The sequence below is a fragment of the Hippichthys cyanospilos genome, chromosome 6 (assembly GCF_059441005.1).
Source record: "Hippichthys cyanospilos isolate Australia breed blue-spotted pipefish chromosome 6, RoL_Hcya_1.0, whole genome shotgun sequence".
Taxonomy (NCBI): Eukaryota; Metazoa; Chordata; class Actinopteri; order Syngnathiformes; family Syngnathidae; genus Hippichthys; species Hippichthys cyanospilos.
In genome coordinates, this window is record NC_142374.1 from 18,032,874 (window position 1) to 18,051,483 (window position 18,610).

Here is an 18,610-nt window from a genome sequence, read left to right on the forward strand (position 1 = left end):
ACAATGACTGATGTTGCCACCCCAATTATGAAAATTCTAGTAATATTGTGGCCTGTTGTTGCCTGAATGTGCTATATCCTTAATGAGCCGGGATTGGCTATAATCTATTCTGCCGTCACGCTCTCCATTACCAGTTATTGCATCCTTATCATCGCATTTCATGTTGGAGTCCTGAATTTGCATTCATTCATTATTGTCATTATATCAGATTTGCTTGCTGTTGTGCTGTGTCCATTTCCGCTCAGCGAGGCTTCTGTTCTCAGTGTCGATATCCACTTGTTAGTGGCGCACTGCAGCAGTAGGGCCCTGTGGCGCTACCTTTTCTGTCCTTCAGGTCAGGTCTGCGTTTCTTTTTCACAATTGTCGCCATGCTGGCGGCTCAGGCCAGGACAGGCCTTTCCACAGGATGCGTGACTCACAAACCCTTTTGGCATCTTTGGCAAATAACAGATCCCACCGTTTCACCATCCAGGTCCTGTTGTGTGGATTGAGAGTGTCCAATTCTGTCTGGGATGGTCCCATCAGGTCTTGGCGGTTTTTTTGAGCGGAGACAGATGGCTCTTGACCCGCTACTGCCTTTTAAATGTTTGTCCAGTAAAATGACTGAATCCCCCAAAATAGAAACCGTCATACTGAGGGCAAAATGTGCTTGATCTCAACAGCAGGTGCTTTGGTTCACTCATTGCTGGCGAAACAGTGGATGTGAAAGATCAATTTTTACTGGGCTGGTAGTAAATAAGTATTGACTACCAATGACAGCTACAGTATATCCAACTTGGACCCATCCTTTTCATTTGTGTCTACAGTTGTGTCCTATTTGTCTCAGTCAGACAGCAAAGCTAATTGCATCCCATCCAAACACAGGACATCATCGCAAAGGCCACAATGGGCACACTAGGACCTAGTAGCATAGGTTCGAATTTTCTAAACAGTATTAGTTCAAATTGTGGCTGCTTATTTGAAGGACGTGTCTTTTTGAAAGGAATTTATAGAAAGGATTGCATGACTAACATTCCTGTCTACCGATTGGTCAAGGAGTATTCTAACCGAAGACAATGTTCGGTGTAAGTTTCCCTTCTTTTTATTCTTATCTTCTATCCAGTTATATAAAAAGCAAATTGTTCCCGACATGTTTGCACATCATTACTCGTTAAAAATCAGTGTTTCCTGACTTTTATCGAACCGTGACACATATTATACATAATAAACAGCTCACGGATAAACAAAAATGTCACATCAAGTATATACATTGGCGCCTTGAGAGTGCTGTATGGCGGTAAGCAGCAGTTTGACAACAAATCTTTAAAAAAGAGGCTTCAAGCTGTTTAATGTTACTCCCAGTTAAAGTTTACTGACAAACGCGTCATAAAACCAAGAATTACACTCTGTGTACTTAAAACAACCACATAACTTTGGATTAAAGTTTGCTGGCTTAATGCTAAGTGCGGTCGCAAAATGGAGGCTAACAAATAGCGTCTATTCGATGCATTCATGAATGGATATTTGAATACAAATGTTTGCAGCTATGCATGTAGACAAATACATTTTCTTTATAATAATATATTCTACGCGGTCGGGCATGCTGATTGATAATGTATTTGTGTATTTTAGCTGGTGGCCATTGTGTCAATTGCTGTCAACTGAAAATGACATCACTATTGCTCAGGGCTGAAGTGATGACCAATCACAGCTCAGCTTGAGAACATTGCATGTTCAAGGCCAAAGAACAGGTCCTGAGCAAACGATATCATTTCCAATCAACAGCAAGTGGAAAAAAAATGTTTGAATGAAACAAATTCTGCCTTCATATTACATAATACCACTCAGTTTCTAATTTCCCTAGTAATGCCCATTGCTCCTGACTATTTAGCGACAGAAAGTAGACATTAGACATTAAATCAGATAAAATCAGGTTTTTATTGTAGTGCAATGCGATTTTGGGTGGATTTGATTGAGGCACAGCGAAACAGATTTCAAGCTCTTTTTTTTCCTGTGTGTGAGTAAAACATCTTAAAGGCATACTTATTTAGCCATGTTCAGCAGTAAAAAAAAAAAAAAAGTCATATAGAGTAGTCACATCGAATGCCTTTATTGTCTTTGTACAGCAAGTATACAACTAAATTGGGAGCGCTGCTCCGATCGGTGCATTTTAAATAAATACTGTATCAACAATAAATCAAACAAATAGTATAGGATGAAAATCAATGTTCCACAGAAGTGCAATTGTTATTTTTATTTTCAGTGAGTTCTTGTTTTATTGTGATGTAGAGTGTTAATAGCTCTTGGGAAAAAGCTGTGTGTGTGTGTGTGTGTGTGTGTATATATATATATATATATATATATATATATATATATATATATATATATATATATATATATATATATATATATATATATATATATATATATATATATATATATATATATACTGTATATATATAATGGTCAGTCAATCACCTTTATTTAGAAGCTAACTGGGCCTTGAGGTTAAGCAGAATAAACCCGTATCCGTGAGCATTTTAGATTGGCATTTCTGATTAGTAGGACAAAGTCATACCTGTCATTGCAGCCTTCGCACACCTTGACATACGCACAGTAATGCGTGGAAAAAGACCGTCACCGGTTCTGGCAGCCTTGGTGACGCATGCATTGCATCATAGAAATGACGCGGGCGCTTCCCTCACACAATGCAAGTCCGTTAAGGTCGCGAGTTCCAGAAGGTGCTGGGATTTCCATGACAGAAATTTTCTGCTGTCATTTACATTCCAGACATGCTTTGTCACCTTGTAATGTCCTTTCTTCTGGCTCTGATTGGGTCTACCGGTTGCAAAGTAAACCATTAGCTCGATGTAGATTTCCTTTCGTGACGTAAGGGAAAACGCTTCTCGGTTAAAGCCGCTTCTGCTGCCGAATATTTGATTATTTGGAGCCTTAGCTTCAATATTTGATGTTTGCTTTTGTATCTGGCTGCGCTTCGAAAGGAGCGGAAGAGAAGCACATTTAGTCTTGCATGGCAGCTTGGCAGCGCTCTTCATCAGGAGACGTGGGCGATGATGTGGGAGGTGGATGTTCTTGCCGACCACATGGGGCACAACCGGTACTTGCAGATTCCGTGCAGCGGTGAGCTGGATGGAATTATTAATAGAATTTGGCTGCACCCGCTCCTGCACCGAGGTTCAAGATGGGATTTCACACTACACTCAAATCATTATTGTCTTGATTAATGGGAAGCAAGGCTGCATAATCTTAACACCCTGATAGTGACAATTTAGCGCTGACTTAATAGGGGTTATAACCAATCTATTTTAGATGAGCTTGATGTAAAATAGCATTTGGAGTGTGTGCATACATATGTGGCTTGGTAGTGTTCCGATATCGATTGCTATGCAGTTGCTATGGTCGTTTATTTATCGCCATCGTCAATGTTCTATGCACAGTATTTATCGTCTTTGTCATTTCAGGTTCTAGGTTTACTATTGTGACTCATTTGTTCCTCGATGCTCTAAAGGTCCTTTTGTTTGCTTTGTTATGTCATATAGCATTGATGTCCGACAATGTAAGGTCTAGGTTCACAGTGACACATATTCAGAACTTCAAGCTCTCATGCTGTCATGTCAAGCTGTCTACCTACTTTCTCTCCGAGTCTAGTTTTCCGAGTCAAGTTTTCAAGTCTAATTTCCGAGTAGTTTCTGAGTTTCTAGTTTCCAATATTTGGTGTGGTTACGTTGTTTTTTTGTGTGTGAATAGTAGACTTTCTGCATTTTTACTTCAGTGCTTCTGGCTCCAAACTCTGCTTTTTTACTTGTAGTTATAAAGAATTTTGTGATGGAAAAAATGAGTGTAAGATACAAGATTTGTAAATTTTCCATGAATAAATATAAGACAATAAAGATAAACAAATAAAATAATGTTTTTTTTTGGAAAACACACACAGAAAAATGAGCTATAAGGGATAGCTCATTTTTCTGAACACAGCTAGATTCAGACTTTTGTTAAATGGTTCTGTGACCATTTTTGGTCACTGTGATCAACTCTCATTATATTTTTCTGAAGTGTTTTGGACAGTTTATTTCCTTTTGTAGCAGACACATTAAGGTTTTGTGCTAACACTGGCCGCTATTTGGAACTGTTCCTAATTCCTTCCACCGTGAATATGGTTACCATTCCAGATGATGAAAAACAGCCCCGAAGATCCAGAATTATAGTTTGTGTTCTACACACAAAACATTTCTGTGGCCTACATGGTAGCGAGCTTACTTGTTTGATATGTATCTGGAAGAAAATGGACATTCTTTTGAGGACCAATTCTTCAAATGAAGAGGGAATACACATCTTTTTTTGTTGTTTTCACTTTCAGTGATACGGAGCGGTTTGCTTTTATGTGAACTGGTTTCTGTGACCTCCAGACTTGATGAAGCTCCAGCTTCTGTCCAAGCTTGTCCCCGTGCAGGCACAGCCGCCGCTTGTCCCGAGTCTTCATCCGCATCTCAGCTGGCTGCCCACAGCAGCAACAGCAGCATATGCCGTTGATCTCCGGGGGTCAGTCTGAGAGGTGTGAGGCACACAGCAATGACAGATGGTTCATATGGGTCAAACTGCCACTTTGACTGGAGGAGAAAGCCAGGGGAGAGGGGATAAAAGGAAGCATGTAGGATTGGCGCAAACAACCTTTACCCACCTTTTTTTTCCCCATTCGCATTACTACCAGCCATTTGATGAATGTTGGACACCGATATGGGATTAGGGGAAAAAAAGAACTGAAATGAAGCGCATTGGAAGCGCATTGGAGGGACAGTTAGCATGGCGGCCTCACTTCTTTTGTCTCCGGCCTTCCTGTGTGAAGTTTACATGTTAGGTTCATTGAAGACTCTAAAAGCCAGCATTTGGGGGTGTAGCCTGCCTCTCCACCACAGTAATTGAGTATCTATCATTAAAAATAATAATACATAATAAAATGAATAATTATGACAAAAATACTACATTGACTTCTGCAAAAAATCCAAACAATCCAAAACACAAATATTTTCTACTGTTCCATTCCAGTACTGTAGGTGGCACTAATTTGCGATTGAAGTGATAAACAGCAATTTTTTGCTAGAGCGCCATCTGTATAAAATGTAATGTTTTTCCATAATTAGTGACAGACCAATATGTATTTTTTTTTCAGGGCCAATATCAAATATTAGGCCAATATAGGATAGGCCAATATTTGATACATAGATGGATAGATTTATTTATTGGTCCTCGTAGGGAAATTCATTTTCGCTGACAGTGGGGACATCATTTACACATCAGGCAACAAGAATAAAAAGAAAAACAAGAACAATTGACAACAAATGACCCCACATAACATTGACAATACAGTAGCAGCAGCAGGTTAAGGATGGAGTAAGATCACTGTCAAAAAGACAGATGCATGTTTAACAATTCGTGTAACTCTAAATTGTTTTGACTTCACGATTTGAAAACTTGCGAGTGCAAGGTGTTTTGAACACAACTCGTTTGCACGACTATGACCACGCGAAACACGAATTTGCGTTCTTCTTTGGATTCCTGGATCTGATCCTTTGCTTTTGATTTGAATATGCAAATTGAGATGACGTGCCACCAAGCTACCAGACAAAGTCAGTCAATCTGCAAGTCATCCGATAAATAAAAATATTCAGAAATGTGGCCAACAACCCTGTATCCCACTCGACCTAGATCCACCCTCAGCAACCCAATATTACCTCCACATTTGGAACCAGAATGAGAGCAATACAGGTGGCCATTTTTAAAACGTTTACATAAATTGGACCCTGACACAGAAATTATTTTTTTCTTCTCAAACCAAATTCTATTTTTTCATCACAGTGTTGCGAAAACAAATTATCCTAAATATTTTCCTATGTTTACATGAATCTCTACAGCGTATAAACTAGTATATTAGTACAATTCACACCTTTTTTAACACCCCCCTCTTTTTTTTCCACTAGTCTTATCATTCTTAATTAATGTCGCACGCTGCTGAAAAATGGATGGCGGGTCGCAAATGCCCCCTGGGCCATAGTTTGGTCACCGCTTTAAGCAATAGATGCGCTCAAGCAGGTAGTAGTACAAATCACAGCCTCAGTGGACTTTTTTTGCGCCAAGCACCATAACAGAAAGTACCTGCTGTGTTGATAGATGCCCAAAATGAGAGTAAGATGTCGCTCTTCTCACCCCACCCCCGCTCCCGCTCCCCCAACTCTATCTCAAACACTCAGAGGAAACGTCCTCTTCATCATCCCGCTTGGCCCCATGTGCGACACAATAGATGACATTTGAGAGGGCCGGCTTTAAGGGTTTGTTAATATTCACAGACATGCAAAGTGCGAGATTGCTTTTTAGGCTGAGAGCGAGAAGCGATGGAGTGTCCTGGTGAAAACCTATTTATCAAGGACAGCTTGTCTCCTGCTGCACACATGGAGCCCGATCCATCTTCATTTGCTCAGAAGACCAGTGCTGTGTGTCCCTGCTACCATGTCAGTCCTCCGTGGAGGATGCCCAATCTGATGGAACGATCAAGCTTTGGATTAAAGCTGGACTAAATCGTTAAAAAAATAATAATAATAACCAAGCACAGCATTAGGAACACATGCATCATCCTACAAGAGCATCTACTGTACATGTTCTGTAGTAAAACAATAACGGGTGAGTTTTCTTCAGTTGCTCCAGGTTCCTGCCAAATATAAAAAAAGAGGAGGTTAGATAAATTGAAGACTAAATTGTCCAGATAGTTTCCAACATGAGTTCAAATGATTAATTGTTTCATCGTGTGCCCTATTATTGGCTGGCGACTGTTTCAGGGTATAAAGTCAACAGCCGTTGGCTCCATGGGACTTAAACGAGCATATTTCTTATTCACAATTTAAATGGTTTTGTTTTTGTTTGACATAGGGTTATGGCTAGCATTTAATTTACAGTATACTTGGGAAACAAAGGATGACTGAAAACTGTTGACTATGTATGAAATGGTTTTGTCTGCTAGCCGAGGACATGAGCAGTAAATCTTGGATCACATTTAAGTGTGCTTCAAGCCACGGCGCATCTTGGAGTCACTTTTCAGGAAAAAAATTTTCAGCTCAGGCTCAGTTGTTGTCATGGATGAAAGTTAGGTAGGGTATGTAAAGGGTAGGGTATGTAAATGGTAGGGTATTTAATTGCACAAAGTGAAGCACGCCACTTCACGCATCCGTGATTTTTGTCGCCTATGAGTACTTAATAAACATTAAGTCAAAATTACATTTTAACTGATTAATCAATGGAATAATACATTCTTAAACTATTTGACAGACAGCACTGGCGTAATGTAGTTTGTTATTTTTTTAAAGCAGTCCTTTTTTATTTTTGCTACCTAAAATGTTTTCTAGATTTTTATTTTCATTTTTTTAATGAGTTTTTATTTATAATAACCTTCCTTGCAAGTCAAAGCGCGCAATTCCCCAAAGATTCATATCAAGGCACCATATGTGTGTTATTATTGCGGTTGTAGTTCAATGCATTGCATCATATTAAGGGGGGGAGCAGGTTCGACCTTTTTTGGTGCCCAATTAGTGCAGTAATCCATATGTTAACTGTGCATTTCATTCACATGAATAAATAACTAAGTGTTGGCCATGCAGAAAACTGTCGCTGGTTTGCTCGCCGCCTCGCGGTGATGAATCACTTTGTGGGAAAATCTAATTGTCTGTGCCCCAGCGTGCCGCGCTCTTTTGCTGACCTACGTGGCTCCGTTGTAAATGTGCAATCAAGACATTAATCAAGAGTTCCGATCGATCATTTAGAGGCCTGCCAGACTTGTTCAACTTGCACCAGGTCTTGATTTTTTTTTTTTTCTGCATGCGTAACAATCCATAACTTCTCTGAGTTGATAGAGTGGTCCACGCTTATTAGCTCTTCATGAAACTCACAGCAAGCTTGCGTTGAAGGAATTTAATTGAGCACGTGTGCCCCCCCCCCCCACACAAGTGAGTGAAAGACGGGCATGTGAGTGAAAGTTAGCTATCCTCAGCACCATCCCTTCACTCGGCCTGATGTCTTTCTTCCATCTGGACATTCTCTCACAGCCAACACGCCGTCACGTCCATCTCGGCTTGCTATTGATCGCCCCCATGATCTAATTCCCCCCCCTCCTGTCAGCTCACCTTCCACCCCTCCCTTTCCTCCCCAGTGATGTCTTCATGAAGCTGCAATGGCCACAAGCTTGCCTTTTTCAAGCTGTGTGTGTACAGTTCCTGTCAAAAGTTTGGAAACGCTCTCCAAATCGCTGTTTTTTGCTTATTTCAAATTGACCTTGGTTTTGATGGAATTATTTGGATTTAAAAAAAAATAATAATTCAAAACAAAATGGCAAAAAGTACCTTTGTTCATATCTCATTATTTATTTTCTTTCAATTAAATCAGAATTTCGTAGGAATATGTCGATAGAATGGGTTGATTGGTTACCATTGGTTACCATTGCCAGAGCAGCTTTATGATGAGGATGGACTTTCACTTCACAGCTGTGCATAATAAACAATTAATAGCGGGAATTTATTGGCCTCTTAATATGTACGAGTCCATTTTCATTTGAATTTGTTCCCAAACTTTTGATTGTTAGTCCTGTACGTCTGCCCGTTTGCTTCGAATCTGCCACGACTCCGAAAGCAAGTGAAGTGCCCCCCGCTTCCTTTTACAACTGAAGCGACCTCATCTATTCATAAATACTTCAGGTCCTCAGGTTTGAAGTGATTTCCCTAAAATTAAGTTTGGGAGCTGGGAGTGATCTGTCATTGCCGTGTTCCCTGCTTTCAGACGGGGTTTCTTTACAGCTTTATTGAATTAATACTTTTCCTGCCTGGCCTGAGTGAGAACGTCAGAATGAATTATTATTCTATTCCAGCGGAGAGTGTGAGTTACATCGCATGCCATTTTATCCTACCTCTTCCATCGCTTCACTAATGCTTCACAAATGTCTCATGGAGACGTAAATGTTTTGGGGTTTTTTTCTTCTGTGCTCCTCCATAGCATAGTAAAATTGTGTATTGCCGAAGTATGCAACACATTTATGTCAACATATCACAAATTTTGCACTATAAGCCGCACGGCATATAAAAGTTTGTAAAAAATTGTCGCAGATAAGCCGCACCAGATGGTAAACTGCAAGTCGACAAGTCGTATGATGATGATATATAGTCGATGATATATAGACGTTTTTAAATATTTGCTTTATTTAAAACTGTTTTTAATTGCCTGCTTACACCAAAATCATATCTTCAACAGACTGAACATACCTAACGGTATATGTTTAGCACCAACGTATGTAAAATAGCGGTTTCAAACTCAAAATCATTACAGTATTTCGATAGCGTCTTTTTCTGCCTCCCTTTGTTTAATTTATCCATTGGTTAATTGATTGATTAAACATGTATAAACACATTGCACATAATTCATATATACAATCATATAATTCATATACATATATATATATATATATATATATATATATATATATATGTATGTATGTATGTATGTATGTATGTATGTATGTATATATATATATATATATATATATATATATATATATATATATATATATATATATATACATACATGTATATATATATATATATATATATATATATATATATATATATATATATATATATACATACATGTACTGTATCTATCAAATATACATGACAAACCTTTGTACAAGATCTTATTCAACATATTCAGGTTTTTATATTAAATACTATATTTTTAAAACTTTTAAAATACAGCCACTGATTCACATATTTTCAGTTCTGTTTTATAGCTGTGCCATGAATTGAACAGATACACGTTTGCATTACCCATGGATTGCCCGCCTGGTGGCTAGTAAAAAACAAAAACAAAAAATAACTGCAGATAAGCCACCCTGGACTACGGGGCTCAAATCATAAGAAAAAAGTTCCACCTTCTAGTCGGTAATTGACGGTAACTTATTACATTATCAGAAATGCAGAATGATTTGTGCCTTTTGACCTTTCTTGATTGATAGATGCAACCTCGCCTGTCAGAAAATAACACGCCACCCATCACTTGGCGGCTTTTTCCTTCTAGGTCCAACTGGTTGAAGCCCTGCTGCGGGGGCCGGGCGGCGCTGTGGCAAGTGTGCCTGGCGTCGGCCAGCTTCAACTGCGTCCTGGTAGCCTGCGTGGTACTGGTGGTGCTGCTGCTGACTCTGGAGCTGCTGGTGGACATCAAGCTGCTGCAGTGTGAGTAAACAGATGCCACTTTAGGAGGCCAGCTGTTCCTTGTAATTGACGAGCGTCAGCGCTTGTCTGCACCTGGAAGCGCTGCGTAGCATGTCACGCCTCTTGTGGATGTGCGATGAACAAGCTGCTAACTTTTCTGCCAAGTCATCCCTATAATGATTAAAGGCAGTAAGTACATCGTTTGTCATTTGAAGTCACTACTGAATTATAACCGCTGCATTAAAGCATACAAAATGAGTTTCTTTGATATACAGTGGTGCTCTGAGATACCTTATATCATCTTTTCATATTTAAATGAATGGAAATGCCTTTAATACATCCATTCCTACCCCTAAAAACAGCTAAATATATATTTTAGAAAGGAAAATAGCACTACCTAATATTGTACTTCATAATACTTATAGTAGTTGGTAACTAAATTGAATTTGAAGCATTCAACTTGCATAGTGATTTGTTCATTGTGACTTTTATTGTATGCAATACGGCCACCGGAGGCAGTATAATAAGTCAAGACACAAGCGAAAAATGAAAAAGGTGTTCTTAACATGGTTTCTGCCGGTATTGCCAAATCTAAGTTAATGTTTTTGAGTGCCGTGACAGGAACACTGCATCTTTTCAAATTAAAAGCAAATTAATTGGAACATGACGCAACTTGGTGGTAAATTATGTCTAATGTGTGCCTTTCTTAAGATTTACGTGGCTGTACATTTTCATTAGTGGCAGGAGATACTTGGCTGTAAAATATTTCAAAGTATAGATCATTAAAAAAAGGATGGGAACAATTGTTTTAAGTGACTCAATAAAATGCTGTCGTTTTTGTTGATTTTCGCAGAGGTTACAGAATATATGTCATTAAGTATATTGACGTCGTCTAAATGTGTTGTCACTGCATGAATGTTGATGGTAATCATTCTAGCACATCTATGGCATTTCCCGTTCTATTTTAGCATTAAGATAATTATGATCATCTTTAAAACCCTAGATCATTTTTCCCACTTTCCACAGTTAAATATATGATAATAAATTATGGACATTTGACACATTTCTTGTTTTATGGTACAGATATATCTAGCTAAGAAGTGAAACGTCTGGTTTACTGAAGCAGCACCTTTCACATTGTGGCTGCCTCGCCCTTTTCATAACATCGTTCAAACCCAGCCAACTATAAAACATCCATCCATCATCTTATCCTCACAAAGGTTGCGGCTCCCAAGAGCCCACCCTAGCCGAGTGAAAGACGGAGCCAAAACAGGCGTTTTACACACATCAAAATGCAAAAGAGAGTCAAGTCACCACTCTCACGTGTAAATCGTTTGTTTGGTGTTTAGTTTGACAGTAAATTGTGAATGCTATTAAACCATTTTTTTCTCAAAAACCAAAGCAAAAAAAAACCTGTCCAGATCATTTCTTGAACAGTATCTGAAAAAAAATTGGGATGTTTGTAGCTCAGGGCTGCACTATTTTTAGATTGTTTTTAGTAGTTACATATGTTAAATTAAAAAAAAAAAAGAAAGAAAAATTACTGTTAAATATTGCTGAATTATATTGTTAATGTGTTAAAAGCAAAAAAGGGTCTTAAACTTTTCCAGAGCTAGCTCGCGAGCCATCTATTCATCCGTCCATTTGTAGGCCCAATTCTTTTTAACAATATGTTAAGTGCGTCCATGAAGACCAACGGAAAAAAAAGCCTTATTCATCTATGCACTTCTCCTCTCTTTTAATTTTTAACGAGATTAGAGGTCCCAGAATGTTCACCATAATCTCAAGTTCAAAGGCATACTATGATGTAATACGATAAATTCTATTTATAACACACACCTGTTGAAACAGCAAGTGCTTTTGCTTTGTTTTCTTTTATTAATTTCAAGCTGTTTTTTAATGATAAGCAGTAAATAAGTCTAAAATGGGCATAAAATGCAGATCTTGAATTTGATGTGAATTCTCGTGAGGACGTTTTGACTATTCTTTGGCTTGTCCACTAGTTTATCTTCCATCCTCTGTGACCTTAGGCAACCGATCAATCATGGTCTTGGCAAGATAACTGTCCAATTGGTATTCCACTGTTGATACTCGTTGCCAAGCGGCATGACCCACGACAAGCCGATGTCACCTTCATCCATATCGTCCGTCCCGGCGAAGACACAATCGTCCATCATGAGCGCGAGATTGCAGGGCGTGCGGCCAGTGTGAATGTGTTGAATGCCAGCTGCTGTATGTTTTTTTAGCGCCATAAATGCACAGGCGGATACTGTACACGTGCGTGCGCTTTGCTACTCCAGGGTCAACCGTTGGTGTCATATGAACGAATAAATCGACCGATCGTGTTTCTTCTTCCCTGCAGTTAACAACGCATCGCAGTTCGCCGGTGTCATCCACTGGATCAGCCTGGCAATCCTCTCCGTGTTTTTCACCGAGGTGAGCTATTAGATGAGCTTGTATTTAGCCAAAAAACGACAGTATGTATAATTAAGTTTAATGTACGGCATAATGTTTTGCCTGTTTTTTAATTAAAGATGTAGTTTTCAAAATTTAATTCATGTGAACAACATTGAGTATTTTAAAATAACATGCAAATGCATTTATTGTACATTACAATCGAAAACAATACTTCATTAAAACTAATATTTGACTTTTAAACAATCTTCTGTCCGAATTTTACTTTCTGATTTAAAAAGAAGATCATTCATGTTGTCAAATTTAACCATTCAATTGACAATTGATTATCAATCATTCAAAACTATTGTTTGACTTAAAATGTCTAAATCTTCTGATTACAGCCTCTTAATCGTATTTATTCTGTGATTTATGTAATCTTTTATAAAAACAGAATGATTGTTTTTTGTGTAATTAAAATAATAAATTTGCAAGCATCTGCTTTTATTTTGAAAAACGATGCATGAACCAATAACCGAATCAGTTTAAAAAAATTGAGTAAAATATCTATCCTTCTCATGTGGTTTTGCAAATAATTGTGTAGCTAATCTATTTTTTAATCGAAAACTATCCAGTTAAAAAAAAAATTCAAACAAACAATAGGCCTTCGCTTGATTGTTTATTGTTTGTGTTCAGGTTACTGTGCCTTCGTTCTGTAACTCCAGAAGATAAATTGAGTAACACAATTTCATCATATTGAGCTGAAAAATGACATCGCTGCTGACAAAGCGCATCCGTATAAAACTTAACAATATAAAGTCATGCAATGTTTTGCAAACGAATCTCTAACATGACTTCAGAAATAAATTGAACTTCAAACTAAAAGCACTACAAGCCGTTTGTGTCATCCATTACTCTTAAGGAACAGTTTTTTTTCTGAAGCATTGACCTGCTTTCTCAAAATGTTTGGCTGTTTTACTATAATACAATTGCTTGACAGGCAGTGCATTCTCCCATGTATCTCATTGCAATTCTGGCTTAAAAAAAAAACACACACAGATCTTATCCCATGCCTATTAGTTCCTGCCGGGTGAATGTATCTTTCTTGCTTGGGTCATTTTACTCGTCTCTGTCTCGGTGAAAGGAGGCATTGAGTACTGCAAGCCTAGATAAGCTTAGCGAGTCCTACTCTCTCACTACCATTGGACGAATCTACAGACGTGCCCAGATGTGCATTTTTATTCATGTGGCGTTTACGAAACAGTGATGTCATTCAAGGCGGTTTCGCGCTTTTAATTAGAGAACAAACAGATCCGTACCGCGTCGTTTTTTTCAATCTAGCGGACTCCAAATAAGCGCAGGTGTTTAAGTATTGATCAGTACTTCCTTCAACAGCCCGGGACGTTTTTCATCCCGAGACTTGACGAGCCCACCGCTAACATTTCAATTCATTAGCAGGTTAGCCGCAAGGAATGAGTCCGTGTGCGCAGCGGCAGTAAATGCCACCACTTTGCTCTTTTATTGGAAGTTACGACCCAGAATGCACCGCTTCCAGCATCCGCCGTCCCCCAGTTTGCTTTGGCTCTCCTTGTTGTCTCGCACCGTACCGACAGTGTCACCTTGTCTTTGTCCCCCCTCAGACCGTTTTCAGGATCGTGGTCCTGGGGATATGGGATTACATTGAGAACAAAGTGGAGGTAAGCTCCCATGGGTGCTATTAGTCCCGCCTCAGGGGCTCCCTTCACTGCAGTGTCATTGCTTCAATGTCAGTGCTCGGCAAGTTGTTTTTTGTTTTGTTTTTTTGGTCTCAGGTGTTCGACGGAGCCGTCATCGTCCTCTCGCTGGCCCCTATGGTGGCCTCCACCGTGGCCAACGGCCCCAGCAGCCCCTGGGATGCCATCGGCCTCATCATCACGCTGCGCATCTGGAGGGTCAAAAGGGTCATTGACGGTAAGGATGACTGTGTGTGTGTGTTGAATGCCTTGGCAGCATCTGACATCTGCATAAAAAAAAAAAAGAGTGATCATTTTTTGTTTTGTTAATGCGCTGTCGTGAGATAGACATCGTCAAGGTACTCAAGAAAAAAAGCAAAACAATCCCTTATTACCTTCATTATCATTGATAATATCGCTCAAGCAAGAATTCCACAACATCCAGGTATCAGTTTGAAGATGTAAATTTCGGACTCATTTTGATAATGCAATGTCAATTATATGAGTTAAAATTAGGCTGGGATTGTCCATTACAATCTTGCTATGCTAGATTTTGTGACCCAAAAACATTGGCCACTGTTTAATCGATTGACATTTGTTTGAGTAATTCATAAAGATAGCTTGTTCATACTGTATCAGACAGACAGACATAGACATAGATAGATAGATAGATAGATAGATAGATAGATAGATAGATAGATAGATAGATAGATAGATAGATAGATAGATAGATAGATAGATAGATAGATAGATAGATAGATAGATAGATAGATAGATAGATAGATAGATAGATAGATAGATAGATAGATAGATAGATAGATAGATAGATAGATAGATAGATAGATAGATAGATAGATAGATAGATAGATAGATAGATAGATAGATAGATAGATAGATAGATAGATAGATAGATAGATAGATAGATAGATAGATAGATAGATAGATAGATAGATAGATAGATAGATAGATAGATAGATAGATAGATAGATAGATAGATAGATAGATAGATAGATAGATAGATAGATAGATAGATCGATCGATCTAAGCTACGTTAATGCTCTGTAGAAGCACCGTGTCAGTGACAGCCATGTTTATAAACGCCTTGGTGTTTATTTTTCAACCAAGAGCATCATCCAGTCCAGAGAAGTAAAACAATTAATACAGGTGCTTCGTGAAGCATCCTTTTTCTATTACTATTCAAACGTTGATGAGAAAAAAAAAAATCCTCGAAATAGCCAAGTCGCAAAAGGTAGGCTGCGTTACAGTGAATTAAAACTGTAATGTGACTCATTTGGCATCAAAGGTGAAAAGACGACACTACGGTACAATATGTTTTCCATACTTGTGTTCTCATTAATTTGATATTCAATATATTTTCGTGGAATCATAATGAACACTTTTGTGTGTGCGTGCGTGTTTCTGCACCCTCTCGAGCTTGTTGTCTCAATTGTCTCTTTCCTGGTTATTTTATTTATTTAACATGACTTATGGTATTATGCTGTCCTAATTAATGTGTTTTTGTTCCGCTGAGGCAGTCGCTAAGGGCAAACTGTTAAACCAATTATGGAGAGCAGAACACACTATTTGTTGGAAGTCATTGTTGGTTTTAACAGCCTTGCTCCCCCTTGTGGTTTTCCCATTAGCTGCACAATGCGTGGAGTAGACATGGCAGGTGACCTCATCCTTGGATTCATTTACAACTGGGGTGGGCAGACTTTAATGCTGAATGGATAAATTTGACGACAGTATTTATTAATTGGTCGGATAGGCCAGGTCTAATGGAAAATTAGGTCAATAAATTTAAAAAAAAAATTTAATGATAGATTTTTTTTTTTTTTATCCCTTCGCTCTCTTGTAGCTTACGTGCTGCAAGTGAAGGTAGAGATGGAGCTGGAGATCCAGCAATATGAGAAAGCCAAAGCGGTGAGAGAGGAGCAGCTAGACCGCCTTACCCAGATTTGCCAGGAGCAGGCGGTAAGTGGTTTGCAGCTCAACTATAATTACACTTTGATACCAGCAGAGGGCAACAAAGTACTATGAACGATTTTTTTTTTAAACTGCCATTTTTGTGTGCAGTCTCTTGCTATATATATTTAGCAGCTCATTCACTGATATTAAAATTTTGAAATATTCCCGATTTTGGACATATTGAAAACCCGATGTATTACCATGCAGTTTTGCATCCTTTCAACGGCAACTCGCCAACGGAGTGCAATCGAAATGTGTTGACACTGCATAACCACCAGATGGCGCTAGCGGCAAACATGACATTTGTAAGCACTTCAATGACTTCGATGATTGGCTTTGCCTGGACTTCCATAATAGAAAAGTCTTCAAAAGACATAATACTCTAATTATGACATAATAAATATTCCTATTTCGATTTCATGAATAAATATATAGTGTGGTTACTTTTGCTATTATCGCATTTTTACAATTTGTGTACCTAAAGGGGCACAAATAATCGTATATGTATGGATAGGGCTGATGCCACTGAACATTTTGAGGGGTTGAAAGTAAATATATATTTATATTTGACGATGTTACGACCCTTTCAAAGTCAACCCACATTGGGTGATAATAAGGCCAGGCTAATGAAAAATGAAAACCACCTACGCTCCCTTTGTTAGATTAAGCAAAAAACCAAGCACTCATTAACGAAAGCAAAACACTTATTATTGAAACCTAGACCATTTAACAGCACAATAAACTGTCAAACTCGTTATGGGCCCATGCCTAGTATCTATACGCCCTGTGTGAGCTCAAACGTAGGCGCCGAAGGAAGTCCCTGACTTGTCATCCTACACCTTTTACATTCGAACCCTGCACAATACAGACTGTCCACTTCTTCTATGTGCGTGAAGAAATGAAGTCAACACCCCTTTTCTGTCCCTTCAGTTTGAAATCCGCCAGCTGAGAGCCCACCTGGCCCAGCAGGACCTGGATCTGGTGGCGGAGCGGGAAGCGGCCATGCAGATAAACCATATGTGGGGTAAACCGAGCAGCAGTTTCCATGAGGTGGACGGGCTGGCCCCTGGGGTCTCCGATCATCACAGGCCGACCAAAGTCAGGGAGCCCGGTGGGCCCTCGGGTAACCGTCTGGAATAGATGGCTCTTTTGTACTGTAGCGGCGGGCTATCGGATAGCTTCGGCGCACAAGGCGGCGTTCACTCGCTGTTTTCATTGCTAAGTCGTGGCCCGGGTGCCCTGAGACCTGCCGGACAAATGATTGTTTATCCACACGCAAGTGATCCTGAAACGGACCTTGCGGCCGTGAGAAATCCCATCATTCGGAGTATGAGGGGAGAAAAAAACAAGCCATATTTCGGGATAACGTCTAAACATGCTAGCTAATACTAGCAGTATGCAGCTAGGTATATTATTATGCACCTCCAACTCATTTTATGACAGGGAGCTGACATCACGCACTGTTGCTTTCATTTAACGTCTGAAATCCACGTCAATATTCCAGCGGCACACCGAGACGGACCGTAAAGCTGTCCGACAGTGACGGCTCATAATTTAGGACAAGTTAAGGTAACGCGGCGCTTCGGATGCAGCTCGTGTCAGGAGCCGCAAACACAGAGAGGCTTTTGCTTCATCAAAGCTATAAATCGTAGCCGTACGTGGCGTGCTTTGCTTTCCCGCACCCGCTCCTCGTACACCCGTGTTATTGATCATATGGAGATGACCCCCCGTCACGTGTGGCATGAAGCACTTTTTTCTGCAGTATTGTAGACATTTTAAATGCTCACAGGTGCGTGTTGTTTCCCATTTCACATGATCTTGAATGTGATTGGTTCATTGTGTACAGCCAGATCTAAAAGGGTATACACACTTATGCAATTTTACTTTGTTTGTTTACTTCCCCCTGAAAATATTTTTTTTTCATTTTAGAACAATGCAAGAAGTTTTGAAATGGTCTTGCTCGCATAATTCTTGGGTCACAAAAGTCAGTTTATTATTTTTCGTTACTATACTATTGTACTGTATGATCACAATTTGTGTGGTCACTTGTTGCTAGGCAGGATTTACAAGGCTGGCATATACATGCCACAAAAATATATTTTACATTGATAGAAGTATAATGCTATAATGCTGTATTGAATACAACAAAAAATACAAAGTTATATCTGCTGCGGTTTTAGTAATGATGTAGAAAAAAAAATTGTGAAGCCTTCCCGTATTTTCCACTGTCTTCAGATCACCACGGGCAGGACGACATGAACAACTACATCAGTCAGTATTACAGCGAACCCAGCAGCG

General features: G+C 39.2%; 1 protein-coding gene across 1 annotated transcript in view; it reads left to right on the forward strand.

The window, feature by feature from the left end:
* The window catches only part of tmem266 (transmembrane protein 266), a 32,714-nt gene that overhangs the window by 10,881 nt on the left and 3,223 nt on the right, over nucleotides 1-18,610 (forward strand). Inside the window, exons 4-10 of the mRNA XM_088416845.1 lie at nucleotides 10,105-10,259; nucleotides 12,601-12,674; nucleotides 14,273-14,329; nucleotides 14,444-14,582; nucleotides 16,203-16,318; nucleotides 17,243-17,435; nucleotides 18,548-18,610. Of these exons, the coding sequence (XP_088272971.1) occupies nucleotides 10,105-10,259; nucleotides 12,601-12,674; nucleotides 14,273-14,329; nucleotides 14,444-14,582; nucleotides 16,203-16,318; nucleotides 17,243-17,435; nucleotides 18,548-18,610 (797 nt within the window). The remainder of the gene's footprint in view (nucleotides 1-10,104; nucleotides 10,260-12,600; nucleotides 12,675-14,272; nucleotides 14,330-14,443; nucleotides 14,583-16,202; nucleotides 16,319-17,242; nucleotides 17,436-18,547) is intronic.